The sequence below is a fragment of the Nyctibius grandis genome, chromosome 10 (genome assembly GCF_013368605.1).
Source record: "Nyctibius grandis isolate bNycGra1 chromosome 10, bNycGra1.pri, whole genome shotgun sequence".
In the NCBI taxonomy this organism is placed as follows: domain Eukaryota; kingdom Metazoa; phylum Chordata; class Aves; order Nyctibiiformes; family Nyctibiidae; genus Nyctibius; species Nyctibius grandis.
This window is the reverse complement of record NC_090667.1, coordinates 19,142,790-19,169,033: the sequence shown is the minus strand read 5'-3', so window position 1 is coordinate 19,169,033 and position 26,244 is coordinate 19,142,790. Positions and strand designations below refer to the sequence as shown.

Here is a 26,244-nt window from a genome sequence, read left to right as displayed (position 1 = left end):
GCTCAGGGGGTAAGAGGGGTGGGGGGGTGCCTGGCTCCTGCTGCCTGCCTGTGCTGCCTACCTCTGCGCAGGACGGCGGAGGCCCCAGTCAAGCCCTCAGCTGGGATGGTTTCCTGGGCTCTGTAGGTTTTCCGGCTAGAAGTCCAGGGCACAGATCAGGGCTGTGCCCCGTTTGATCCAGTGCTTCTGCGGCTTGTCCGTAGGGATCTCCACCGCGATCACGTAGTTGGTGGAGTGGCCCGTTGTCGACAGTGTGCCTGTAAGGGGGGAAGCACGGACAGGAAGGTGGTACTGCAGCCCTGGTTGCTCCACACCAACCACTGAGTCCTGTACGAGTGACCCCACGTGAGATCCCCTGTCCCATCCCCGTGGTAGGTGACAGGCTGAGCAGGGCTGGGGGAAGCAGGCTTGTGTATTTTTGTGAGTGGGCTTGAGGAGAGCGTGGCCAGAGGCCCTGCGGTGTAGCCAGGGTGCCTGGCTGCTCCGTTTCCATGACCACAGCAGGAGGAAGCGTGTTTCCCCAGCCCAGACTGCCTTTCTCCATGCCACAGTGTGGCAGCAGCAGGAGATCCTGCAGCCTCTCCCGGGCTGTCTCTCCTAGCTGTTTCTACAATGTCCCTTGCTTCTGGAGATCTGCCTTTAGGGCACGCACCTGCACGAGTGAGAGTCTTATAGACTGGGCACAGGTAGGTGCCAGTGGCCGGAGGCTTGCGGTTGGGGACGGGATGCAGCCAGATGACAGCCATCTCTGTGTAGAGCTCCTTGGGGCGTGACTCCGCCAGCTGAAACGCAGCAGGGTCCCAGCGGGCGCCTTCGAGGAACAAGCCGTGGATGTAGCAGCCTTCGTCGGGAGGGCGAGTGAGCTCGCTCACCGCCTCCTTCATCACCTGCAGAGGAGAGCAGGCCCAGGGCCTGGATCAAGGCATGTCCCTGGAGCCTCAGCCCCAAGGACCCCCTGAAGCTGCTCTTAGTTAAGTCAGCGCTGCCAAATCAGAGCCTGCCCCAGCTCTCAGGTGGGCTGGGCTGGGTTTTCTGGCATCTCTCATCATGAAGCTGTGGGGCAGCCTGTGGCAAAGCCTGCGGAGGGGGATGTGAGCAGGTCTGGAGAAGCAGAGAAGCCTCTGCTTGCCTTACAGAAGTGTCTGGCAGTGTGGGTAGGGAGATCTGAGCACAAAGGGGATGAGTGGATCCATGGGCAGCTGTGCAGCTAGTGGTGGCTTCACCTCTCGGGCAGGTCGGGGCTAGAACTGCTGCCTTTGAGGCCTAGCAGCAGATTCAAAAAAAATCCAGAAAAATCCAGAGCCTCTGGCTGACACTGACCTCGAAGCTAAACGAGATGGTGTCGATGGAGATGACGGACTTCCTGGCGAAATTCTGCAGTGTCCCGGTGAGGAAGGCCTGGGGGAAGAAGAACCCACTGATCCAGAACACGGAGGGGATCCCATGGCTGATCCACTTCTGCAGGAATTCAATCCGCTGCACCAAGTCGTTCACCCAGGAGGCCAAGGGCTTCAGCGACGGGTAGGCCTGCAGGGCACCCACAGAGGAAGGTGTTGAAGGCAATCAAGGACGCCCTAGACCTTGTGCCCCAGTTGCTGAGAGCTGCCCAGGGATTCATCCAGCCTGGGGCTGGGAATACCTGCGAGCTGCACTAGGCAGGAGACATCTCCATGCCAGGGGAGCAAGAGCCAGCTCCACATGAGACAGCCCAGTCCAGCTGTAGTGGCTGGTGACCTGTTCCTCTGGTTTGGGTGAGCTCCTGCAGGCAGCTGGGCTGGCTGGGACACCTACCTTGGCATTCCACATCTCGGGGACAGTGTTGTTGTACAAGCTGCTGGCCATCAGCTCCAGCTGAGAGGACATCACGACCAGGCCCTTGAGAGCTTTCAGCAAATCCTTCAGGGTCTGAGCAATCACCTCCAGGAGCCTGTTGTACCTACAGACAAAGAGGAAAGGGAGCAGAGCGACTCCGTGAAGGCATTTATCACCCATGCCTGCCCAGAGAGGGTCTGGATCTCTGTACGAGTGAAGCTCCTCCATGTGACCCCCCGCCCCATTCCTCTTTAAAGGGGTCTCGTAGCTGCCTCCCCCAGCCCTGAACTGCAGACGGGAGTGGATGGAGACACTGATCAGTCCCCAGACAGGGATCAGCTGAAGGTGCTGGCTGGGACAGCACAGTTGTTGGCGTGGCTGCCAGCCCCACTGCCGTGCTCAGCAATGAGGTTCCTCAAAGGTGGGTGGGAGCAGGGGCCTGCACACGTCTGCTGTTCCCCAAGGGACCAGCCGATCGCTGGCCCGGGACGTGATCCCGCAGGGGTTGTACCTGATCACCTCCTGTGCCAGCACGGTGTTCATGGACTCTTCGTAAAGCAGCGGGTACTTGTGGATCACCTCCTGCAGGTTCAGGGGGGCAGGCAGCTTTGCCAGGATGTCCTTGGAGGTCTCCTCCACGAGCTGGAAGGAAGGCAGCAAGTGAGCGAGCACCCTCCTGGCCCTGGCTGCCGAGAAGAGGGAGAGCTAACGCCTGGATGGCAGTGCCATTGCTGGCACCCAGCAGGCAGGGTGGCACCTGCTGAGAGCCAGTGTTTGTGCTCGCTTCCCACGCTGGGCAGTGGCTGACAGAGCACCGATGGGATCAGGGCACCCACCTCTTCCCTGCTGCGGCCTCCCAGCATGAAGGTCTTGGGTTGCAGCTGCGTGATGACCCCCAGCAGAGCAAAGGTCTCGTTCTGAGCAAAAGTGATGTTGGCATTGTCGTGTAAACCAAAGAGCTCCGGGCTGTCGTTGAGCGGCAGGCTCTCGATGTACTGGAGGTAGCCCTGGAAAGGAATCCGCAGAGGCTGTGAGGCCAAGAGCAGGGGGTAAAGCTGTGCTGCCCCTTCGGGCTGCTACGGGCCTGGCCCGAGAGAAATGAGGAAAAGAAAGCAAGCCAGGGTTGCTGGATAAGCTAAACCCAGCAGACCACAGACTCAGTGGGGAGATACTCCTTGTCTTGGTGTTTGAGACTCACTCCTCTGACTCTTACCCAGCTCTTTGTCCCCTGTCACAGCCAGGAAACTCAACGCGGATATTTGACTTGGGGACAGCTCCCGTGTGCCCAGAGCAATGCTTGCTGACACAGGACTCGGGCTGCTGGGGAGGCTGATGGGGTGGCAGCTCCTCTGAGCCAGGTTCGGTGGCTGAGTGGAGGCCATGGCCACGGTTTGTGGTCTGGCTGGGGAGCTAAATTGCGCTTGTGTAAAGCAAATGCACTCTGAGAACAGGCAGCTTGGCAGGGAGCTTCCTGCTGCATCCCCTGCAGAGCTCCTCGGGTACTTTAGGTATGTGGTATCAAAATGATTCAGAGTACAAAAGCTTCCAGCTGGGAACTCTGGTGATAGCTGCTACCACCACCTGTCAGAGGGACAAGATTCTCCTCCTGTTGCTTAAATAGACGCAGCTTCCTGAAAGCAGCTGGAGATCCCCAGGTTCTTACAAACTTACATCCCCCAGGGAGCTGGAAATGCAGTGGGTTTCAGGGAGGAGCAGATTCCCTTCGCACTATGACGATCCCCTGGATCTACGAGCTGCAGTTTGTCACTTGAGTACTTACGTCGAGGTCAGAAGAGGTACTGATCTGCTTGTAGATCCCCGATTCGGAATAGGCAAACTCAGGAATTAAAACCTCAGGCTTGTAGAAGTCTTCCAAAATACTCATGATGCAGCGCCTGTCCCAGTCGTCAGTCACACGGCCGCCGTAGTTGATCTCCCCAGCTGTGTACTTCAGAACCTGGGAGGGACCCCGCCATGGCTTTCTGACCCGCACGTGCAGCGTGAGCCCGCTCCCCCCGTGGCAGGGGCCAGCTCACGCCCTCACCTTGTACGGGATGTCTGTGTATTCGCTCAAGAACATCCGTAGCTGACTGACGCAGATGCGGAGGTCTCCATCTGTGAACTCGTAGGGGATGTTGAACCCCAGAGGCCCAAACTTTCTCCTCTCCAGCATGTTCCCATGGAAGAAGCAAAGTGACAGCAACAAGGATTTAAACTCTGCGACCTGTGGGCAGGGAGAAGAGGTGCTCAGCTTGGGAGGAGGCACCCTTGGATGGGGTCAGTTCCTGCTGAGACCTGGCAGAGGAGATGTGCCAATTCAGCAGCGCCAGCTGGAGCCTGGAGAGGTGCAAACCTCAGTCAGGCTGCTGTGCTGGGGGGAAGGCTGTGGCCCACTCCCTTGCTTAGAGAGCTGCAAGAGTCTCACACCAGGCCTCCGCAATCCTGTTGCTTCTGTTTCTCAGAGAGAAATTTGTAACTGGCTCATCACAGAGTAGATGTGGGCTTATGAGAAATACCACCAGTCCTTCTCTGGCACCTGAGAGCTCTAGCAGAGGAAGATCTATGCCTGGAGAGAAGCAGCATCCAGGTGGAGCAGGCAGGGGCTGGGGACAGCAAACCAAAGCACAACCTGGGTCTTACCTTAGGGCAAGAACTCAAGAAGTCATCACTGAAATTAATGTAGGACTTAAGCAGGCTGGCCTTGACCCCACGGGGGGGCTCGATGGTCATCTTGGAGCCATTCTGGAGGATGGACACAGGGAAGTGGTTGCTTGGTAGACTGGTGAGCCAGAGGCGAAAGTCCTGATGCACCTGGAAATCCAGAAGGCAGCAAGTGCTCAGAGGGTGCAGGCACAGCCACTGCAGCTGCTCCTGCACTGACCCTCTGGTTTTACGGGGAACCTGTGGATGGGATCGAACTAGATCTGGGCTCCTCCCGGGGCTCCAGCCTCCTGCCTGTCATCCTCAGAGTGGGCAGGCTGCTGAGTAAAACAGCTCACCTTGCTGGGGTCAATGCCCTCGACGAGTCTCTCCAGTGAAGGCATCCAGCTGGGGGCCAGGTGGCAGTTCTGGAAGAAGACCCAGTTGCCCTGCTCCATGGCACTGTGCGTCATGGCTTCAGCACGCGGGCCCTGAGGAGGCAGATAAGAAGAGCTCAGAGACCCTGGTCCATCGCAGGTTGTGCCCTGCTGAGCTGGACAGGGTGCTGGTGTAGAAGGACCACTTTTTAGAGATACAGCCTGGCTTTGTCCCCATGGCTCAACTGGATCTTTGCCAACCGATGACACAGCAAAGGCCCTTTTACAGCTTTTGCAAGCCTGTGTGGGAAGGTGGAAGGAATGGAAGAACTGGGGATGGATTTGGGAAGTTAGAGGGCTGTATAGGGGGAACAGCTGCAGCCCCCTCACCGAACTGGCTCCTCCTCAAGGTTGGTGGGTAAGGGCCTTGGGGCAGGAGGGTGTTTTCATGGTGCTACAAGGGTGTTGGACCTACGTGGAGCTAGGCGAGATCACTGGCAGTGCCAGCAGGACAGTGCTGCCCCAGGTAGGCACTGGCAGCTTACCTGGCCTTGGCCCAGAGAAATGGCAGAGAGCTTCTGGGAGAACTTCATTTCTTCAGCAAACTTGTAGAGGTCGGCAGCGGGGTCAGTGCCCGGGGACAGCATGAACACCAGGGGGGTGGTGGCAGTGGACTCCCTGAAGATGACTGAGAGGTCAGTGGTCTGCAACACAGAAAGCTGGTCAGGGCAGAGGGGCCATAGTGGCACCACGTGCAGTATCTCCTCTCCCTGCCTGGCCTTCAGCTCCTCTCCAAGGCACTGGCGTGCTCTTGGGTGCCGAGGCCAGAAACCCCTGTTCAATAAGGGCTGAGTACAGCTCTCCTCTGGCAGCGTCAGGATCAGGGCAGCAACCACTTTCCCACCTGTCATTGAAACTCTTCCCTCACATGCCTGCACTGTCTGCACCCTCCCAGGGTGCTTTAACTGGTGGACATCAGGTAGGATATCCCTCGTCTAAGATATCCAGCTGTGGGAACACTGCGGCTGCAGAGAGGCACGAGCACCCTCACTGCGACTGGAGAATGCTGATGGCCCAGTTACAGCAGGCTCGAGGCCTCCTGCTCCACTCCTGGCCCCACCAGCGCTTCCTTTTGGCTGCTTACCTGTGGCTCAATGAAGCGCCGATCGAGGTTCAGCGCCACAAAGTCCTGCATGGCGTTGGTGACCTTATCTCCCCGCAGACACCGCAGAACCAGCAGCTTCTGGAAGGCATCAAGCTCAGCTTCCCACTTCCCGGGCAGGGGCTCTCTGCAAAGCAATTAGGTGCATTTTGGGGGGATGTGCCAGATCCTGCAGCTCCCCAAGAAGCACCCAAGTTGCCTGCAGGCAGCCACTGGGGTTTCAGAAGGGGCAAGGACCTTCCAGTCACTTGGCTAAGGCTATTGTCTGTAGCTCTGAAACCATCAGCAGGCAAGCCAGAGCTGCTTCCATCGGGGAAGCGTCAAATACTGCTGGGCTAAGGCACCGTGTGGCTCTGCCTGGGGCATGCAACATGCACAGACAAGGGCCACCTTTGAGGAGACAAGGCAATGCCTCGTCCTCTCCCTCGCATGGCACTGCACTGGGAGCAGAGCCGGCACGGTGGCTGCATCGGCTCCTCTTGCTCTCCCAGGGACACATTACCTGCCGGGTGCCGTACAGCTAAGCTGACAAAGCAGGGAGCACTTGCCTGTGAGGCTTGGGGCTGTCAAAAATGGCCCTGAACCCTACAAGGTTGGCTGCAAAATCACTGGCGAAGCTGGAGAAGTTCTTCAGGCTGCTCAAGGCCAGGATGTCTCCCCAGGCTCTCTCGTACAGCCAGGCCGGAGCTGGGTTCTCCCTCACCTCCTTTATGGTCCCTCCTGACAGCAGGTACTGCCACTCGTCCTGGGAACAGGATAGGATGTGGTCATGGGTTATAGCCTACCTGCCTGGGCCTGAGGCACCTGAGTTTGTGCCATATCCAGCTAAAATCCTGTAGTAACTTTCTGGCTGCCTCTCCTGCCAAGTGTGCATGTTGAGGAGTAAGTGAACTGGAGGGTCTGGTGAGATTAACATCACTGTTCAGCTGCCACTGGCTTTTCTCCATCTTCTAATCCCTGCCCGCTGCCTCTGAACTTGCTAACCTTTGCAGCAGTCTGGCAGCAAACTGGCAAAAGCTGCAGGTGATTCAGGCTCGGCAGCTCTGCATATACACACGGGGAAGGGTTTGAGATCTGAGTGATGAGAGAGGCCCTGGGTTCGCCTACCGGCCTGCCAAGCCTGCCCCCAGCCCCAGGGAACAAGGCTCCCTTTCCACCCCAGCATGCTATTCTAGGGGGCTGAGCAGGCTGGTCTTGAGTTGCCCTGATGGGATCCCATCAAAGGACCAAGGTGCCTTGGCTCACCATATCGATCTGCCCATCATTCATCAGAATCCGGATGCAAAGCAGGAAGGCAAACATGAGCTTGTGCCTCTCGAAGAGGCTACGGCACACGTTGCTGTAGAGACTGAAGGTGATGTAGTTGTTGATGTTCACGATCCGGTCCTTCACGGTGTCTGAAAAAAAGGCAACAACCAGTCAAGGGTGGTGGGTGCTACAGGTGATGTTGAGGGTGGTCTCCATGTCAGCTGTCGGTTCCTGGTCACAGAGGCACACCAGCACCCTGCCCAGGAAGAACAGACGCTGCCCTCAAATATAGACCTAGCACAGAAATCCCTGTGAAAGCACGAGGCCGTGAGACTCAGCACACAGAAGACAACACTGCCCCAGCACTGGCAGCAAGTCCACACTGCGCCACGGCAGCCTACACGGGCCCAGCCACCACCCTCCCGGCTGACACCCGCTGCCAGGCAGGGAAAGCTGCCCCCAGCCTGGCAGCAGCAGCCAGGACCTGTGCATGGAGGCGGCCTGGTGCCAAGCAGAGCCACGCCATTCCCAGGATGGCGTGTACCCAGCCTGTGCCCTGGCACTAGCATCCCTCCCGCCTGGTCAGACAGGGCAGCAGAGAAGTAGCGGGGAAGAGAACAGAGGGCAGGCTGCGACCACGTCTTCCCTTGTGTGGACACAACTAGGGGCAGCTCCGGACCATGCTGAGAGCCAATGCAAGTGGCCATGTTTGCCTTGACTCTGCAGCTGTCCTAGCTTCTGCTGCCGCTAGAGCAGGAATGTAGGGTGAGGAAGAGGATGGGGGGGGCTGTTCTGGGCAGGCACCTGCTCTTTCGGAGTTACTGATCCCCATTAGGAAGATGTTGAGGAACCACTGAAGTGAATACTGGTACATGGGGTCCACATTGGACAGGTCTGAGACACAGAAGTAGAGGATCTGCGAGCGGACGGCCACAGGCACATACTGCAGGCGGGTGGTGTTGATGTCCTTTTCTGTTTGCTCTGCCACCATTACCTTGGCCTGGAGGACAGAAGAGACGTCATGGTTAGTGCAGTGCTGGCAGGGGACACACAGCTGCAGGGGAGAGCACCTCCACCTCTGACCTGGATCTCTTCTGCCTTGAGCTTGGACGCCTCCAGCACTTTGATGAGCTCCAAGTCATCTACAGGGTTTCCTTCAGAAGTGCTGAGCTGATACAGGATCTGGTCTTCTATCTCCTTCAGCTCCTGATGCATTTTGGCATTGCTAACAATTAGCTGGTTTCTAGCTTCTTCTAAGTCAGGCCGCTCCGCAGCCACCACTTCTCCCAGCAGCTGGTCTTCCAAGCCACTACAACAAAAGCCATGGCGGTGAGGGTGGGGGCGCCAGGCCCGAGGGTTTGAGGACTGTGAGGAATGAGGCTGAACAGTGTGGACAGCTAATGGGGTATGCAGGTACCTGGGTGAGAGGGTGAAGTTGATAAGGGTGAGCTTCGCAAAGACCTCGGGGATGTAGTGAGGGTTGGGCAGGTTGGTGGTGATGTACATCTTGAAGCCCTCGCGGTAGGGGATCACCGTATCCCCCAGCTTCAGCACGGTGTCACCTTGCTGTTTGTAGGTCTGCACCAGAGAGGGACAAATACAGGAAAGCTGGAATGGCTGCCTCTTGTGAGGGGAGACATCCTGCTGTGCCCTGGGCTCTGCAGTGAGGGGACAGCCTGAAGGCTCTCTGGACAGAGGAGCTCAAAGCTGCCTGGCAGACCTGAAGGCCTGAACCTGAATAGAGCAGCTGTATTCCATGGCTCTGCCTCCAAGGCAAAGACACCCGCTGGCAGGAGACTGGCGTGTGCAGGAGCCCGCCAACATGTTGGAGCCCTGGCCAAGATATGCAAGCACAGAACAGGCAGCATCCATGGGAGTGCTGCCTTCCCGGAGAGACCTACAAACCCACCACGCCCCAGTGCACCCTGGGCCAGATGCCCCCTTACAGCCCAGCCAGGAACCCACTGCCCCTCCTTGCCAAGGTGAGACATAGGACCTGTTTCAGCAGGACAGGCTCGAGGGCCGGATCCAGTTCCTCGCCGACATTCTCCAGCAGGAAGGGCTTCCCAAAGGTAATGGCGTTTTCCAGACTGCAGAGGAAGTCCCGGTCGCTGAGCTTGGCCACCTCCAGGCTGTTCTCCTTCTCCTGAAATGCAGCAGGGGAGGGCAGGGTCCCTGTGGTGTCCTACCCACCTTCACATCCAGCTCTGGTGCATGATACACCTCTCACTGGGCTAGTTTAGCTCCCTGGAGCAGCAGAAATAATATCTTTTCTTGCTTGGCTAATTTTTGGCTATTTTGGTAAGTTTAGTCCATGTCATCAGGCACTAGAGACAGCTCAATGAGGCAGCAGGAAAGGGGGAGAATGGGGAGAACCTCCTTCAAAGAGCCATACCCCTGCAGAGCCACACCCTAGTAACTCAGAACTCCTTTGTCTGCAAAGTGAGAGCAGGTGGATGGGAAAAGCCCTCTGGGAGCAAAACAGGAGCAGCTGCCTGAGCCTCCCACCTGACCCTTCAAAAGGGCAGTGGGTGCCTCCCTGGAGGAAGAGAAGAGGTGGTGGTGGTCTGTGCTCCCAGCACTCTACTAGCAGGGACTGTGCTCACTAGCCAGGTAATGCTACCCTGATCCCTTTGGGCCTAGGGACTATAGAGGCTGCTCTGGGAGATGCTAGTGGTGTTCTGTGGGTTTTAGGGGGTGGTGGACGAGGATGCAGGGCCCCTAGAATGCTAGTGGAGATTCACAGTGGGAATCTGATGCCTCACTTGCTTACAGCAGGGCCCCTCCTGCCCTGTGCTGGTTTCCCCAAGCAGGGAAATCCACCTGGGATGAATATGGTTGTGGACCCTGTCTGGTGCTGGGGAGGCTGGGCTAGGATGGTGCAGGGGTCTTGCAGCTCTGGAGCCCAAAGCCTGAGGCTGTTCTGTGCAGCTCCTAACAGAAAGCTGCTTCCCCTGTCCTGGTAGACCTGGCTTTCCTCCCCACAGCTCTTACCAGATTCTTGATCCACTTGTTTGCTTGTCCTTGGGGATCTATGTAGTGAGTCCAGCGCTGGGAGAACTGCGTTATTATCCCACTCTCCACAGACAAGGTGTCATTGGGTAAACCAGCAATCTAATGGGGTAGAAAAAGCTGTTAGGAACACCTGGTAGCACAACACAGCTGACCAGAGAGAAGCCCTTCCTGCCCTGGCCCCTATGTGGTGGACAGGGGATGGTGGTGAAGGTTCCTCTAACAGCAGCTGAGCCCAGAGCTGTAGCTCTGCCTGAAGCGTCTGAGCCAGGGGACAGAGCTGTGCTGGCAGAGTTAGGCTTGGGCAGGCTACAGCCGGGGCTTTGCTCTAAGCCCATGGTTTGTAAACAGGAAGCCTTACAGTTAAGGCTGATGCCCTCAGAGCTGCTTGCTGCCCTGGATACTGCCAGGTCCTCTCCTGCTCATTGTGCAAGGAGCCCCGGCAGCAATTCCAGCTCTGCAGGGTGGAGGTGCTTGGTTGTTATCGAGCTGTTTGGTTTGGGGCCTGTCCTTTGGTACAGGTGATCCTAGTGAGTGGTGAGCTCAGTGTTTTAGCCTTTGCCTGAGGCACCTTCAGCCTGAAGGGTTGTGTTTTTCTGCAACTTGCCTGCCAGGAGAGGATTTCCACGGGGTCTCCAAGGGTGCTGATGAGGTTCGTCTCCTTGGTGTGAGGAATGTTGTTTTCCGACAGCTGCCCGAGCCACTCCTTGCACAGCGCTACACGGTAGTGTCCCTGCCACGAGAAGCACCATCATAGCCTTTTAGTTGCAGCTAGTCTGCTGTGAGCACCTAAACCCTCCTGTTTCCATTCAAACAGGACCCTGTGCAGCCTCTGGCACAAATGGAGAGAGATCTCCAGGAAGGATCTTGCATGCTTTTGCCCTATTCCTTTCTCCCAGTGGATCTGGCCAGCAACAGCAAGAGGCCAGGAGAGCAGAGCAGCTAACCGAGCCCCTGGCAGGGAGCATTGCACACTTACTGTAAAAGGGCCCAGGTAGGCCACAAAGCCAGCTGCAACCAGCATGTCCCCAGGGATGTTGTTGATCTTGTAATCCAGGTTCTCTACACTGTCCTGCCAGCGCACCTTCTCATCAGCCAGGCTGTTTATGAGCTGTGGGAGAAGTTGCACACATGAGAGCTGCTGTGTGGTCTAACCCTGTGTCCTGGACCTGCTGCTCTCTGGGTAATGCTGCAGGTGACTTTGGTGACCAAAGGTTGCAGGGAGGCCCCTGCCATATCCTGAATTCTGTCCCTAGCTTTGAGCACTGGGATCACTGGGCTGCTCTCAGATGTCCTGGAGACCTGTTGCTGGCTGAGGAAGCTGTGCACAGGAGGGCAGCAGCTTTCCACACCAGTGCCCAGATAACTTAGCTTCTCCAGTCCTGTTATGCTGCCGAGATCTGGCCAGGCAGCTTCAGCCTAGGATTGTCGTGAGTTGCAGGCACAGAGGTTTTTCACCACTGTGTTCCTTCACCAGAAATCAGATTGTCTCATGTAAGCAGGCAGAACCCAGCTCTGTCCCTTACCATACCAGCACGGCCCAGTCTCTGCTGACACTGCTCACACTTCATCTCCAACTCCTCCTTCTTGGCTGTGCAACTCTTGTACTTGGCTTGCAGCACAGCAATGCCATCTTCAACCTCCCTCAGGCGTTCCTTAGCTTCCTCAAGGACCTTCTGAGTGGCACGCAGGTCCTCTTCTGCCTCCCGCCAGGCTTGCTGGGGAGACAGATGCACAAGGAAATGGTGGATATGTTGGGCGTGTGGCCAGGCTCTTCCCCGGAAAGCCAGAGACCTTGGATCAAGAGTTGGTTTTCCACAAAAGCACTATCTGATACTGAGATCCTTCCCTGTATGACAAAGGCTGACCTGCCTAACTCCAGGGGGACGTTCTGCAAACCCAGGAATAAACGCAGGGGTGAAGAGGGCATTTCTGCATAGCTCCAAAAAGCCAAGAGCCTGTGCCAGCTTACACAAGCTCAGGAGGAAAGCCCACTGGTGAACAGGAGGAAAGGTTTCTCTGCTTGCCCCAAAACAATAATAAAGAAATAGCTAAGCTTGGAGAGGATTAAGGCTGAAACACTAGTGAGATGTGGGAACGCTTCTGCAAGTACAGTTTCTGCTGAGCCAGGAACTCAGCCCTAAGAACAAGGTATTGTTTCTGTCCCAATATATTCTAGACTGATTTCTTCTACTTTATTATGTTAATGGGTTTTAGGGCTTTGGCTCTGCCAAGGCTTGGTCTGAACATTAAGTCCTGACCTGCAGAAGATGGTGATTCTCAGGATCTCCTGCAGAAGAGGGCTGCTAGTCCTGTGTTCCCTAACACCTAGAGCAACCGGGTCACGCTGTCTCTTACCCGCTTGGGCTCCACGACCTTGGCCACAAAGTGGTACTTGTGCATGGCACGCACCCACTGGCAGATGGAGGTGCAAGCTTTGGAGACCTTGGCGATGGCAGCTGGCTGAAACTCCTTATCGTCAATGTAGGGCTGGATGGCCCTGATCACAGTGTCTGCAATATTGTCCTGCAAGGAATGGTGGGACAGAAAAGAGATCGGTGATGAAGGTGCCAGAGATCTGACTGAGGAGGGTCTCAAGGGGCTTCCACCAGCAGCTGCAGCCTGCCCCAGGACGTGGCAGGGTGGTTAAGGCATTGCACTGGAGCAAGAGGAACCAGACTGCTTCATGTTGAGGCCCAGGAGGCATGGCTGTGGGATTGGATAAACCCATTCCCGTACCACTTCCATCCAGCTTCTAGACATGGAAAGAGCAGAGGGACAGAAGGGGAGGACCTGTGTGTCTGGGTCCCACAGCCCAAGGCAATGAAGTGTAGCCAGCTGACATGAGGACTCCTAGGCCAAATACATCCTCATCCTCTGTGCTGCTGAAGGGTGTTGCCCACAAAGAGCTTTAAACTTCATTGCTGTGAGAAGGATCTCTATGAAGCAATACCTGATCCCTGGTCACAGCCTCCCTCTGCCACCACTTACCTTATCGTACTTAAACAGGCTGTCCAGGAACTTCCCTGGGTCCTGGAGAAGGCTCCTGCCTGGTTCCCAGTAGTCATCCACCTTGGTGCCTAGCTTTTCTCCTGCCACCCTTTTGGGCTTGATTCCTTTCATAATGCAGACGGCTTCAATCACCATCTTCACACCGAGGGGAGGTCGCTGCATTGCTCGTACCTTCAAAACCCAAATGGAGACAGCAGGTTGGCCTGGTTCTTGGTGAGATAGGGTGCTCATCCCACAGCTGGCCCAGAGGAGACTTGGATGAGAGGCAGGATGTTTAGAGGATGCAATGCACAGGGAGGAAGGAGAGAGGTATTTGAAAGGAAAACTGGTTATCAGAAAGGGCACAGAGCAAACTATAGGTAGGCTGGAAAAGCCTGCCCTGATAGGTTTATTTTCCAGGCTGAAGATGTCTTAGCAAAGGAGCTAGATCTGTATGGCCCTGCAGAGGAGGCTGTATGGAAATGGGGCATGGGCAGGCTTCCTCCCTTGCTCTGTGGGGTCTCATCTGTCTTGTACCCCACTGTAGCAATGCTGTACCCCATGAGCTGGTGTGCAGCACTTGTGGAGGGACTGTGCTTGAGTCTCTCCTCAAGCAGGCAGCTAGGAGTGCTGCTGTGGCACCCTTGAGCTGGCTGTGGGTGTCAGGACCCTTAAGGATGACCCCTGCTTTTTCCCTTCTAGTGCTGACCATCCTTGCTATGTTCAGCCAGAGATACTCCCAGGACTTCCCACTGGACACATTCAATAGAGGGGCACAGTTTGTGGCGACGCTGAGGCTGTTCTACCCCCATGCAGACACCCTATGCGAGAAGGACTTTGACTGGCTCTTTGACTGCCCTCAGACAAAGCAGTTCCTTGAGTGGTTCTGCAGCACAGTGAGTGAGGAGAACGTGCTGAGCCCAGCTGAGGTGGAGGCCTACGATGTCCTGCTGGCTGCAGGCAAGCCCATCCTGGAAGGCGATGCCCTCGAGCAGGCATTGCAGATGTGCTGCCATGTCTCAAGCATAATACTGGATGATGGAGGCCCTGCAGCAGGAGCTTCAGGAGTTGAAGGACTATCGTGACCGTCAGCTCTGGCGGCACAGCAAGCTGCAGGTTTGGGCAGCCAACCTGCAGCGAGAGCTGAGGTATTTGGAGGAGGAGGAGAAAGCGGCAAAGCAGGACTTGAGAAAGGCTCAGATGGACCTGGAAGTGGAGATCTTCCAAACCAGGGCTGTTCTGAGCCAGATCAGCAGGGCTGCAAAGCAGTTGGCAGCGTGGTATGAGGACATGGGGAAAGGCCGGCCGCCGGCACTGCTGTGCGAGATGGATCTCGGCCCTTACATGGAGCTAGAACAACAGGCCACTGATCCGTTTGAGAGGTTCATCCAGCAGGTCCTACCAGGGAGTGTCCAGGCACCAGATGCTCACGGAGCAAGTGCACAGGGAGAGAGCAGCCTGAACGAAAGGTGGGAGGCTGGGACACAGATGGACTCAGACTGGGAAATACTGGAAGGAAGAAAAGAAGCTCCTTATCAAGAGTGTGCAGAGACACCATTGGGGATGGCACCAGCAAGTCAGGGGATACTGGCCCAAGGCTCAAGGGTGGAGCTGCTGGTGGAGGGGAGGAATAGGAGAGAGGTGTTGAGCATGGGGGATGAAGAGGAGACAGACAGCAGCCAGGAAGCCACAGAGAGAATGGATGCCAAGCAAACGACGATGCCAAAAAGCCTTGGGACTGATGGAGATGAGCTGCTGGGGGACTGAGACAGCTACTGGAAGGAGCTGAGCCGAATGGAGAAAGCACATATCTGTGCCCAGAGGGAGGTTATAGTCATGTCAGCAAAAGTGGAAGGCAACTGTGCTGCACTGGAGTGGGCCCAGAGGACTCTGGAAGCCCTCGATGAGAACCAAGTAGGGCCAGTGCTCCCTTTCCCCCACCACCCTTTGTGGCAGGGTGTGCCTGTGCTGCAGGCAGTCCCTCCTGTCAAGTGCTGGAGCACAGCTGACGTGTCAGGAGAGACGGCAGAGCCAGGCAGCGCTAGAGGTGCACCCCGACATCAGCCTGTCTTGTCTTCCCCCTGCACAGCATTTAGTCGAGGTGGAGCTCCGGAGCCAGGCTGCCAAGTTTCAGAAGCAGCTTCACGCCCCACGCTGCGACATCACACAGACCCTGACCCACCAGCTGCCACCCCTGCTGAAGGCAGAGGCCTGCCTCTTGCGCCTGCCTGTCCTGCAGAGGCAGCTCAGCCTGGAAGCTGCCTGTCTGCAGTACATTGCTGGGAGGCAGGAGGAGGCGGCTGTGTGGCTGACAAGCCAGCACAGCTGCCTGGATCTGCTGGAGCTCCAGCTGAAAGGGGAGAGAAAGGAGCTGGACCAGAGGGCTGCTCGGCTGGGGGAGATGGAAACTGCCATGAGGGAAGCCCAGATCAGGCTGCAGGAGCAGCAGGACTACTTCAAAGATGCCAGCTCCTCCCAGAAGGGTTGTCCACGCACATGGATAGACCCCAAAGACCTCTCTGCTGTATGGTAAGGGCCTGGGTGTGTGTGTGCACGAGGAACAAACTAGATGTGGAGGAGGTGGCAGGGGAATGGGAGAGGAATTCATGTGTATTTTTACTGCAATGAGGATCGGCTGAGAGAGGTGGTGGAACAGCTGGAGAAGCAGGCATCAGCTTCTGCCAAGGGACCTCTGGTGGAGCTGCCCTATGCAAAGGAGTAGGTCAAAGGGATGCTTGCTCCTTGCCGTAGAAGTGGTGTCCTCTTTTGGCTGGGCTGGGTCATTAATCCTGGCCTGGGAGAGAACTCGGGTGGTCCTGGCTTCAGTGACAGGTTACTTGGGTAATGGCCCAGCAGCTGGGCTTAAAAGAAGCAGAGAACTTATTCCTTAGATTAAGAGTTTCCCAAAGCTGGTGGATGGGTTAGATGATGTGTAAGAAATTGTGAGTTGGCATCGGAAGCCTTGTCTAGACAGGAGACTTCTCATGCCTCTACAAGAGGATAGGTGATGGGGGCAAGTGGACTGATACTGTCTGTGTCTCCCCATCTTCTGGGGAAAGGTGTTTTGTATGTTTTGTGGGGAATAAAAAGGTTTGTTATTCACAATTGCAGAGCAATAAGTCTGTCCCTCCCCTCCACAGCTGTCACACCCTGTGCAGTGAAATCTTGTACTGGCTGAGTTTGCTCTCTTGGCTATGGGCTGTGACACCTGCCAGGCTCAGAATCACCCTCCTTTCCTTAACTGTCCTATTTCAAGCCAGAATTCCTTGAAGTCAGCCCACCAGCCATTGCCTCTGCTTCTTTGCCTGTGGTGGATTCCCTTTCACAAGAGCCTGCTGGTTCAGACAGTGTGCTGCCAGATCTGTCCCTTTGCTGTGCAGTCAGTACTTGGGGTTGCATAGTGGTACTGCCTGCTGCCTACCCCCGTGGGCAGGCACCATGGGGTGGGCCCTTCACAACACCCTCTTTGGCACAACTTGGAAACAACATGTAGGAACACCCAGGAGGCAGTTGCTGCCTCTCTGCCCTTCAAAACTCTTTGCTTCTGAAGGAGTGAAGCTGAGAAGCTGCAGGGGCAGCTGCGAGCCCAGGGGAATGGATGGAGATGCTGGAAAAAGCTGGGGATGCTGCAAGCCTATAGAAGGGGAGGTGCTGCAACGTAAGAGGCTGTCCAGGACCAGACCCAGCTCTGCCACCCTCCCTCTCAACCCAGTACCTCTGTAACGTCATTTTTGTTGAGATTCCTCAGGCTGGCAAGAGCAGCGTCCAGGGCTGGGAGGGCTTCAGCCAAGTCCTTCTGAGCATCATCTGCAATGGCTTGGGCTGTCTGAGCTTTCACTTTGGCCTTCGTCTCCTCAACCTGCACAGCGCTTCTTGTCTCTTCAGCCACAGCTGTGTCCACCTGCAACACCAGAGACAGCCTCAGAAGTGTGCTGGAGCCAGAGCACCCCTTTGGCTTGGCTCAGCACTGCTAGGTAAGGATCACGGCTGTCCTGGCAGGTCATGTGTCCTCTTCCAGCAGAGACATGCTGGGGCCTAACTGCTGGAGGGGATCCCCTTCCTCCATCATCCTGGCAGAAGGTTTTTGTTAGCCCGTAGAGCTCATCCACAAGCTCCAGCTCTGGCTGTGCCTAGAATAGTGTTAGTCCTGCAGGAACTGGCTGCTCTACTCATTTTTCCTATTGGCACAGGGAGACGATGCGTAGGGAGATGGAGGAATAAGAAGATATGCTGAGGGTTTTGTTTCTAAAACTGTCACTTCTGCCTACCCCCAGGATTAAAACACTACCAGGAGGTGTAAAGGGAATGTGCAATATAGCCAAATCTTTATCTGCTATGCGGGAACACGGGACATTGCAGACTCTTCTTCCCTGTGCATGTAGAGCTGTATGATGTTAGTGTCTCTGTTCCCTCTGTCTCAGTCTGGCTATCCCACAGTAGGAGACAGGCAGGGAGGAACACAAGGAGGAGGGAAGGTAGTGACAGCCAACACAGGACAGTTCCCTCTTCTGCAGTAGCATGAGTGACTGTGTTTGATGATTCCCTGAGGTTTGGTCTAGCAGGGGCAGGCTGCAGCTCCCTGGGGATGGGATGTAGGGGAACAATCCCTTTCAGCAACATCAATTTGGGCTTAGAGCTGCTCAGGCCCCCCGAGGATTGTGTCAGTAGTGTTGCTAGTCTGTGCTTGCAAGGATCTAAACCAGTGAGGAAAGGGAGCTGGTAGCTTGGCTGACTGACCCCTGGGTTGTGGTTTCAGACAGGGGTGTGTGAGCCATCACTTCTGCTAGCAACTGGCTCGTAGGTTGTGACTGGCCCCCACTAACACCAGAGCAGGGACCCCAGTAGAAGGCCATTTGCCATTCTTGCTGGCAGTGCTGCTCTGCATAGATACCTGCTGTGCTAATCTGAGGCCTTTCTACTGTCAGATCAAGCAGGATTTCGTACAATCCCCACAAGGCTTCCCCAAGCCCTGTGTCCAGTCTGAGCAGTCAGGGCTGTCCAGCAGTGGTACCTGCAGTTGCTCTATGGTTGCCAGTGTGTCCTTGGCTGCCTGTGCCAGGAGAGGGCGGGCGGACTCCAGCTCCTCCTGCATCCTCGCTACATCCTCTGCTGTTTGCAGGAGCTGTGGGAGCAAAGCAGAGTGAAAGCACAGGCAGCGGCCAAGGAAAGCCCCAGGAAAGGGCTGTGCTGCCCTGGTGGGTGCTCCCTGCCCAGTGCCAGGCTGTACAAAGCAGGTCTTGCCCTGGTCCCTTGCTTAAGCAACAGTGTGCTTATAAACAGTTGTGCCTAATGGTGCCTGCACATGATGGGCATTACTTCATAAGCTCATGGCAATCAGTCAGCAGAACAATGTTGCTGTTATAGGGCGTTCATTTAAAAGGTTAATAAGGAACAGCCTGAGAAATTATGAGCTAGAGGGAAAGCGTGGAGACCGTGATACTTAGAGCTGTTACAGACTCAGGCCTTCAGAAAGACTGGTCCTGGCAGAAGGCACAGTTCTCATTTGCTTTAGCATGAGTTTTTCTCCTGTTATGCAAGAGATGCATAGGGCATCTCACTGAATCTCTGCAGCTATAAATACACTGCTCAGAGCAGGTAAGGAGGGCCTAAAGCTCTCCTGGGTTTGAGGGACGAACCTTGTCCAGGCCACTTTTCATCCTGTTCTTGGCTGTCTTCAGTTCCTGTGTCTTCTTTCCGATGAGGGAACTGAAGATGCTGAGGAACTCGAGGTAGCTCTTGGGAGTGACATAATTGTACCTGGCCAGCTCTGCTAGGTACACTTGACACTTCTTTGCCACGCTCTGATGGATTTCTACACATACTTGAATCTCCAAAGAGAAAAGAAAGAAACAATCTTATTCAGTACTGAACATGTGGTAGGCAAGTCTATGTGATGGCTGCAGAGAGCACAAGGGGCTTACAAAGAGCCTAAGTATACAGTCAGAGCAGAGCTTATATATGTGTGCAGGCTTCAGTGCCATAGAGAAGGTGACAAATGGACATGCCCATTTCAAGGCATACAAAAGCTAACCAGTTCCATATTTGAATGACCCTGCCATGAAACATTTCTGCTACAGTGTAAGACCTTTCTGCAGGTGTGTCCTGCATCCATTGTCTATGTGTACATACAGTCAGGGCACACAGAGCATACAGGAGCTGTGTTTTGAGTTTGGCACCTACCATCCCATCAACATCTTCAGTACTGGCACCAAGATGCGGGATTTCGTGCAAGAAGGAGGAGGCAACACACTGCAGGGCTTCAGCAGGCCACTCGTTAAACCAGTTGATGGTACAGCAGTTCACAAGAGAGGGAAACTGCCTCAAGCGTGCACGGAAGACTTCTCCAATAGGGCTGAGGGAAAGACATGCAGAAAAGAGATGTTAAGCTAGCTATGGATACAAGGATAAAATAGCTTCCTTACTTCCCTAGAACCACCCTGAACTCTTACAGAGTAAGAAGGAAGGTAATATACCCAAGGAAGGGAAATAGGGAATGAAAGTTCAGGCAGTGAGCCACATGTCCTAAAGTGCATGTCACAGCTCACTCCTTGGAAGTCCTGGGTATATTCTGGAAGTATTAGGAGGGTAGTGGGGTGATATTTTATGGGTCCCTGCCTAGGGAGAACACATAAGGGGTAAGAAATAAATGTGATCTGAAGTCTGTTTCAAGCAGGTGAGTGCAGAGATCACATCACCAGATCAAAATCACAGCCTTGATTCTTCCCCTTGTACTTGCACTGGGAATGCTCTGTACCTTCTGGCAGCCCTCCTGAAAGCAAGCAAGCTACTCAGGGACTACACACTAGATTCATGAGTAAACATGGTGCAACTGAGCCCGAAATTCAAGCAAGATATTTTTGTAACAAACAGCTCAATGGTGCATGAAGGAAGAGGAAGTTTGTATTTAATCTGGATCACATATAATCATATTCTTGAACTTTTCAAACTTCACCTTGAAGCCAGCAAAGTGTAAAAAAAAGTATCCAGTCCTATGGGAAGGGGGCATGCAAACCTTACTCTCCCTCCAAAGTCAGGGGCTTGGAAACAAAGGTCCCATGACAAAGTGATGCAAGGCAAAAGACAAGGAGGGAATAATTAACACTGACAGCGTGGAGTCCTACCCCTGGACTGTACCTCATGCACAGGACCATGTGGATATTGCTGTGAACCCGTCCTGTGTATGCAGCCATCAAATTTGCCTTGGTGGGCTGCTGCCCCAGCTCTCGAACAACAGGCTTCATAGCAGTCATGATCTGTTCTTGATCATCAGGGTTGTAAATGTTGGGAATGTCACCTGAGTTGAGCAGGTTGTTGATATCCTCAAGGAAGGATTCATTTTTAATCTAAGTAGGTGATAGAAGGGAGACAAAAAAAAAGGCACTTTGCTAAGTCATAAGACAGTCGTGTCTCCACAGGCCATGGAGATCACTTCTGGATAAATATAGCCCTCAGCCTGTTATAAGAAATCCTTTCTGTGATCCCTTGGCTCCAGTAAAGCATACTCTGACCCTTGTCCAGCATTTCCAACTGAAGAGCCATGTTCAGCCATTTCAGGGGTGGGGGTGTGTGGCTGAGAACAAACCTCCTTCTGCCCATTCACTGTCTCCTTATGGACAAATTGAGCTCAGGGCCTTGCTCCCCCCCTCACAGTGACTTTGCAACCAGACCCCCACATACCAGGTTGCTCTGGGTCTTCACTCCTCCAGCACAGAACACTTCACTATGAGGATAAAGCTCATTGATGTGGGAAACAGAGTAAGTGTAGGGATGTGTCACAGTCTGTGGGACGATCTCCCTCCAGAGCTACGCTCACCTCCCCACCTTTGCTAAAACAGAAATACACAGCATCCATCTACTTCACTAAATGCACCCTTCCATGCCCCTCTTCTCCCACATATGCTTCTCACTGCAGGGAAAAGGATGCAAGAACAAGCAGCATTTGACAGATGCTCATCTCACTGCTTAGGGCACTGCCAGAAGGGACTTGGGTCCTGTGATAATGAAGGCAGTAAAAAAGCCTATGGGGAACACAACCGTGAATTCCAGAAGCTGGCCTAGTCATTAGCGAGTTATACTTCACAGTAACAAGCCAACATTATCCTGTAGAACCAGCAGGCCTAAGGCCCTAAATCTACTGGTATCTTTGAAAAGAAAGAGAATGAGTTTACTTAGGACTTCTAGTACCAGTGGTCAGCATAGTGCTTAGCTTCAGGCAGCTGGGTCTAAAACCTTTGATCCCACCAAACCCTTGGATGGAGCTGAAAGAGGCTTCTTTGAGCAACAGAAGAATCCACCCACTCACATACAGCTCTACAGTCCCTTAGCAACAAATGCACCACCTTTAGTTACCCTGGAGCTTTTTTATAAGATGAAGGTGGGCTACTTAAGAAATACAAGTTGTGCCTGTGTAGGGGCCTGGACCGTGGGAAAGTTATAGAGAGAACATACCAGTACACTGTTATGTAACAGCATGAGATAGCAAGAAAGCATAGGGATGTGGCTTGCTTAAGTTTATAGTAAATATCCAATTAGAACAGTAGAGGTGGCACGCAGCCAGATTATGGACAATACTTGTAGCCAATAGCTTAGTGTGTGACCGTTACATAAGAGAGTATGTAGGTTATAAAAGTGTGTGTTAACCAAAATAAAGAAGCTACTAGAGCACCATATTGGTGTGCTGTAGTTCCTTCCTCGCGCGGACCCCAACATGCCTGGTTTGTATCAAGCTCCTCAATCCTCTTTAGGGGGATTTATTGAGCTTAGAAATGTGTTTCTGACTCCTTTTGAGATGGAGTCCACCATGCTAATATTCTGTACCTGTGTGTCTACGAATAGGAACGTCTTGGGTAGACTTTCAAGGCCTGCCTTCATCATGATCTTCCTCACGTCATCTCGCCATTCAGTCATGCCATAATTTTTGGACAGTTCGATCTGGAAACACTCATAACCTGTCCTAAAGGAAAGAGAAGCCCGTGGAGTTACATTGAATTAAAATCTCCTCTTTTGTCAATCCTGAGTATGTGTTGTGGACTCAGGGGAGAGGACTCAAGCAAGTTGTTTTCCTACAATGAGTCCTGAGCACATGCCTGTCCTTGTGCATATTCAGCCACCAACCCAAGAGCATGTTTTACTCAAAGCAGAGATACCTGAGCTAGCTAGGAACCAGAAGTACAACTCCATGAGCTAACAGAGTCACACTGCTTCTTGAGCCCAGTGCCTCAGAGTGCAGAACAAAAAAAAACTTAACGTGGATTTTTTTGTGACGCTGCCCTTGGAGGCTGGTGCACCTGGGAACTGTGGTTGTGTTTCTCCAGGATTGCACCCTCTATTCAAAGCTGGAAGAATTTTCTTCCTCAGCCTAGTTTCATGGCTCTTCAAGTTTCCCCTTGAAGCCCCTTGGCTTCCAAGACTCACCAGTCCCATTTGCCAGGCCGCTAGTGTCACTTGATCACTTGTCACTAGTAGCTCTTGTCTTTGTCTTCCTGCTGCCCAGCTCCCAGGAAGAAGCCTCCATCTCTCCCTCTGCCATGCTGAGTGCTGCACAGGCCACTGAGCTGATACGGACCATGCTGCTTTGCTCATTCGCTGCATGCCTGCAGCAGTAACCAAGCTACTAGTAGGCAAGAGAGTCCAATTTTTCTAGTGTAGATGTGCATGTTAACTTAGCCCTAGCTCTTGAGTGTTAAATCTGAAGAGTCAGCAACCAGAAAAATGTGTAACCAGTAGCAGGAAGGGCAGGAAAAGAGATTGTCTGGAGGCAGCCCCAATGGAGCTGCTCCATATTTTGTGCATAGGAGTGCATTACTTACATGTGAGATGCCAGTCTGGTGAGAGACTGTCTCCCACTTCCCGCAACACCCAGGAGAAGAGCATTCCCCGGAGCCTGCCGCAGGATCCGGCTGATTCGGCAGATGTGCTGTATCGCATCCATGAAAAGCACAAGCTTCAGCTCCGGGGTGTTGTATTGATTGTACTCCTCCAGGTAATCCTCAATCACAACCTTCAGCTGTGGGCAGAAACAGTCAATTGTGGCTACCAGCTAAAAGCAATAGTGAGGGGGCGGGTGGTGGTCTGTAAGCACAGCCAGGCCTCAGCTGAGCCTGGTGCTCAGCAGGGTTCTGGGAGCAGCTGCCCCGCTCAGTTGCTCCCTAGGAGATGCCTGTGAGGAGGTGATGGCTCTCTTTGCTCTATGCTCCTGTAGGAACTGCCATTAGACTGGGCTGAGCTTAGCTAGTGGTGGTGGCAGCAGCTGCTGAACGGTGACTTTAAGCTAACTCAGGCAAGTGACTAAGGTCTGCTGTTCCCAGTGGTGCTGTTTGCCTGGAGAAATAGCAAGGCATAGTTCAAGATAAAATAGCTTATGGCTGCCTAACCCATAGTGTTCCAGAGCCTCCCTCTGGGAGAGCTTCCTCGCTCTACAGCTGACCACTGCCTGCTGCTGCACCCCATGGTTAGGATCCTGGCTGGAAGGCACAGGTGCTGGCAGAAAACACTGCTGGCCGTAGACCAGTAGAGAAGTGCACTCCTCTCCTGGCCCAGCCATCGCACAGACTAGCTGCAGGAGCAGTCTCTCCTGCCCTTTACAGGGATCTCAACAGCACCCACAGGCCAGAGCAGGGAATGAAGCACGAAGACATCTGGGATTTGGTCCTACCCCCTCAGCAATTTCACTGTGAACCTGGACAAGCAACATCAGCTGGAATTCATACAGTGCTGAGATCCCTGCCTAGATGCCAAAGGTCCTGTGCACATCAGTGGACTGTGCAGCAGCTTGGTAAGTCTGGCTGTCTCAGCTGTGCTCACCTCTGTGGGGGACAGGCCTACCTACTTTGCAAAAGAGATTGGAAAGCTCAGTTAATTACCAGTCCCTGTGACACAGCTATGACAAGAGGAGAGACCACAGGATAATCATCTGTTTCTGATAATGAGTGCAAAACACACTGCTTGTTGCCTTTGCTTAATTATCGCTACCAAAGTACTCGCAGTATCTTCTCCAACAGGGAATCTGTCAGTAACATTAATTACTTGTAAAGGTCAATTGTGAAGTCTTTAATGGCAAAAGCAGTATTGTTTGGGGGTAATGTGCCATTTCTTCCCAGCAAATTTCACTTTTCAGTCCCAAGTGCAGCTCATTTGGGAGATCTGGCATAGCAGGCTGCCCCCAGGATGGCAATGCAGAGATAGCTTGTTCCACCTCAACTTCCCATCACACCAAATGCAGCCACTATCCCTATCTGGGGTAGGATTTCACAGGAGAGCCCTGGGAAGGTTTATGATTCCAGACACCTTCAATTCAAGCAGCCCCATGGTTACTATTAACTGTTTTCTTTTGTTTGCAGAAGACTTGGAAGATGTGAACATAGTTCACATCATCATGATTCCCAGGGTCCTTACCTTTTCCTGGCTGTCGATTGCTTTGTACAGTTTGATATTGGCATCTCGCTCCATGAAGTCCCCAAAGAGAACTGGCTGGGAGGGGACGACCTCCTCAAAAGTGGTGTCTAACTCCTCCATCATGCTCTTCATCAGGTTGTCAAACCAGGTCCGGTCCTCCTCGTTGACCAGGCGATCACAGAAGACCCGGCAGCTCTCGTGGTACCACAGTCTCAGCAGGTGCAGCTTGTTCTGGTAGGAAATCCCAGCAAAACACCCCCGTGAGAGAAGCAGAGGAGTATTAAGAGCTTCACTGTCAGATAAGCTGGTTCCTGCCCAGCACGTGGCCAGCTCCACTCCTGCTAGAAGGCAGCTGGAGTGGAGGAAGCTGCATTCCCTTCTCCTCTCAAAATCAACTCTTGTCAAACCAGCTACTTTGCAGAGACCTCATTACAGCTGCAGCTAATCCCCCCTCTATTTGTTCATATGTCAGGCTTTCTTTGGGAGATTTAAATTTCATGTTGTTTGTCCTTATCTTTCCCCCAGTTTGATTTAATTTTTACTGTTATCAGAAGTTCTTGTGTTTTTTGGAAAGATCCTTTTATTTGGGTGTAGCACAGAACCAGAACCAGGGTCCCAAGTACTCCCTGTGATAAGTCAATCTCTACTGGCTAGGCTGGAGCCAGAGCAAGGTCTTCAGGAAAGCTGAAGGGGCAGAAGCCTCCATTGCTACAAGCTGGTAATGGGACAACATCTCTGCCCCTGTGTGGTCCCCTGTCTGGTCCCCTATGGATCCATCCAGCCCTGAATGGCTGGGCTGTGTCGTACTGACTCCCTGTGGCCACTCACCTGCCTCCACGCCAAGGAAGGGCTGGGGTGGCAGGAAGGGTCTGTTTACTACTGGTACTAGGCAAGATAGCCAAAGGGAAGGTCACCACATTCATTGAACAGTACCAAAATGCAGCTTCAACAAGGAATTGAGGCCTGTCAATGAGGGCTTAACCGGAACATTTCTGGTCTTCCCCTGTGTGGCATGGCTGTGCTGATGGGAGGACTCACCTCGATCTCGCTGGGCTTGGCCATGAGCATGCCCTGGAACACCTTGGAGAGGTCTCTGAGGTTGAAGGTGTAATGTGACTTTGCTGGTGTGGGCAGCAGCTGGGATGTGATGGTCGAATACACACCGATAGTGGCATCAACCAAGGGCTCGTTCAAGTCTTTGACTGCAAGTGCTCCTGCTGCAGAGACAGAGGAAAGTGGAGAAGATGCCAAGGTGGTGACTCTGGGTTGAGAAGGCCCTAGCAGTGCAGACAGGTGGCACTGAGTGGCAGAGGTGTTGCTAGGACTTGGCCAGGAACACACTTTTCTTCTGCTTTCTTATTGAGAGACTGTGTGGGGACCTGACCAAGCACCTGCTCACTGCAGAGGGCAGTTTGCCAATGAGTTTTCCAACCAAAGGGAATCAGATTTGGGGAGGGAAAAATGCACTGCAACAATTCTGCGGTGTTAAGACTTCATGCACCCCAGGGAGAGAAGAGACACTGCCAGGCAGGTAATTGGTGCCTATCTGAAATACTCCAGGCAGGCTTTCCTTCTCCCTCCTTGTACTCCCACAGTGGAGTCTCAGCT

At 53.8% G+C, this 26,244-nt stretch overlaps 2 protein-coding genes across 2 annotated transcripts in view; one reads left to right on the top strand and one right to left on the bottom strand.

The window, feature by feature from the left end:
* Positions 1 to 29: 29 nt before the first annotated feature.
* DNAH1 (dynein axonemal heavy chain 1) overlaps positions 30 to 26,244 on the bottom strand; it is a 74,284-nt gene continuing 48,069 nt past the window's right edge. Inside the window, exons 46-78 of the mRNA XM_068408332.1 lie at positions 25,675 to 25,853; positions 24,637 to 24,867; positions 23,052 to 23,248; positions 22,060 to 22,195; positions 20,377 to 20,585; positions 19,423 to 19,594; positions 18,879 to 19,070; positions 18,254 to 18,364; positions 16,958 to 17,143; positions 13,243 to 13,434; positions 12,610 to 12,777; positions 11,778 to 11,969; positions 11,231 to 11,362; positions 10,859 to 10,984; positions 10,234 to 10,353; positions 9,236 to 9,385; positions 8,657 to 8,817; positions 8,323 to 8,548; positions 8,044 to 8,239; positions 7,237 to 7,388; positions 6,536 to 6,736; positions 5,974 to 6,114; positions 5,375 to 5,533; positions 4,812 to 4,943; positions 4,453 to 4,713; positions 3,857 to 4,036; positions 3,593 to 3,769; positions 2,649 to 2,819; positions 2,324 to 2,454; positions 1,792 to 1,936; positions 1,321 to 1,527; positions 653 to 887; positions 30 to 257 (exon numbers count right to left, since the gene is read on the bottom strand). Of these exons, the coding sequence (XP_068264433.1) occupies positions 136 to 257; positions 653 to 887; positions 1,321 to 1,527; positions 1,792 to 1,936; positions 2,324 to 2,454; positions 2,649 to 2,819; positions 3,593 to 3,769; positions 3,857 to 4,036; positions 4,453 to 4,713; positions 4,812 to 4,943; positions 5,375 to 5,533; positions 5,974 to 6,114; positions 6,536 to 6,736; positions 7,237 to 7,388; positions 8,044 to 8,239; positions 8,323 to 8,548; positions 8,657 to 8,817; positions 9,236 to 9,385; positions 10,234 to 10,353; positions 10,859 to 10,984; positions 11,231 to 11,362; positions 11,778 to 11,969; positions 12,610 to 12,777; positions 13,243 to 13,434; positions 16,958 to 17,143; positions 18,254 to 18,364; positions 18,879 to 19,070; positions 19,423 to 19,594; positions 20,377 to 20,585; positions 22,060 to 22,195; positions 23,052 to 23,248; positions 24,637 to 24,867; positions 25,675 to 25,853 (5,690 nt within the window). The 3' untranslated portion in view covers positions 30 to 135. The remainder of the gene's footprint in view (positions 258 to 652; positions 888 to 1,320; positions 1,528 to 1,791; positions 1,937 to 2,323; positions 2,455 to 2,648; positions 2,820 to 3,592; positions 3,770 to 3,856; positions 4,037 to 4,452; positions 4,714 to 4,811; positions 4,944 to 5,374; positions 5,534 to 5,973; positions 6,115 to 6,535; positions 6,737 to 7,236; positions 7,389 to 8,043; positions 8,240 to 8,322; positions 8,549 to 8,656; positions 8,818 to 9,235; positions 9,386 to 10,233; positions 10,354 to 10,858; positions 10,985 to 11,230; positions 11,363 to 11,777; positions 11,970 to 12,609; positions 12,778 to 13,242; positions 13,435 to 16,957; positions 17,144 to 18,253; positions 18,365 to 18,878; positions 19,071 to 19,422; positions 19,595 to 20,376; positions 20,586 to 22,059; positions 22,196 to 23,051; positions 23,249 to 24,636; positions 24,868 to 25,674; positions 25,854 to 26,244) is intronic.
* On the top strand, positions 13,962 to 15,775 carry LOC137667975 (HAUS augmin-like complex subunit 3). The gene is given in 3 exon segments (XM_068409245.1): positions 13,962 to 14,281; positions 14,283 to 15,156; positions 15,332 to 15,775. Coding segments are annotated over 3 exon segments (1,638 nt in total).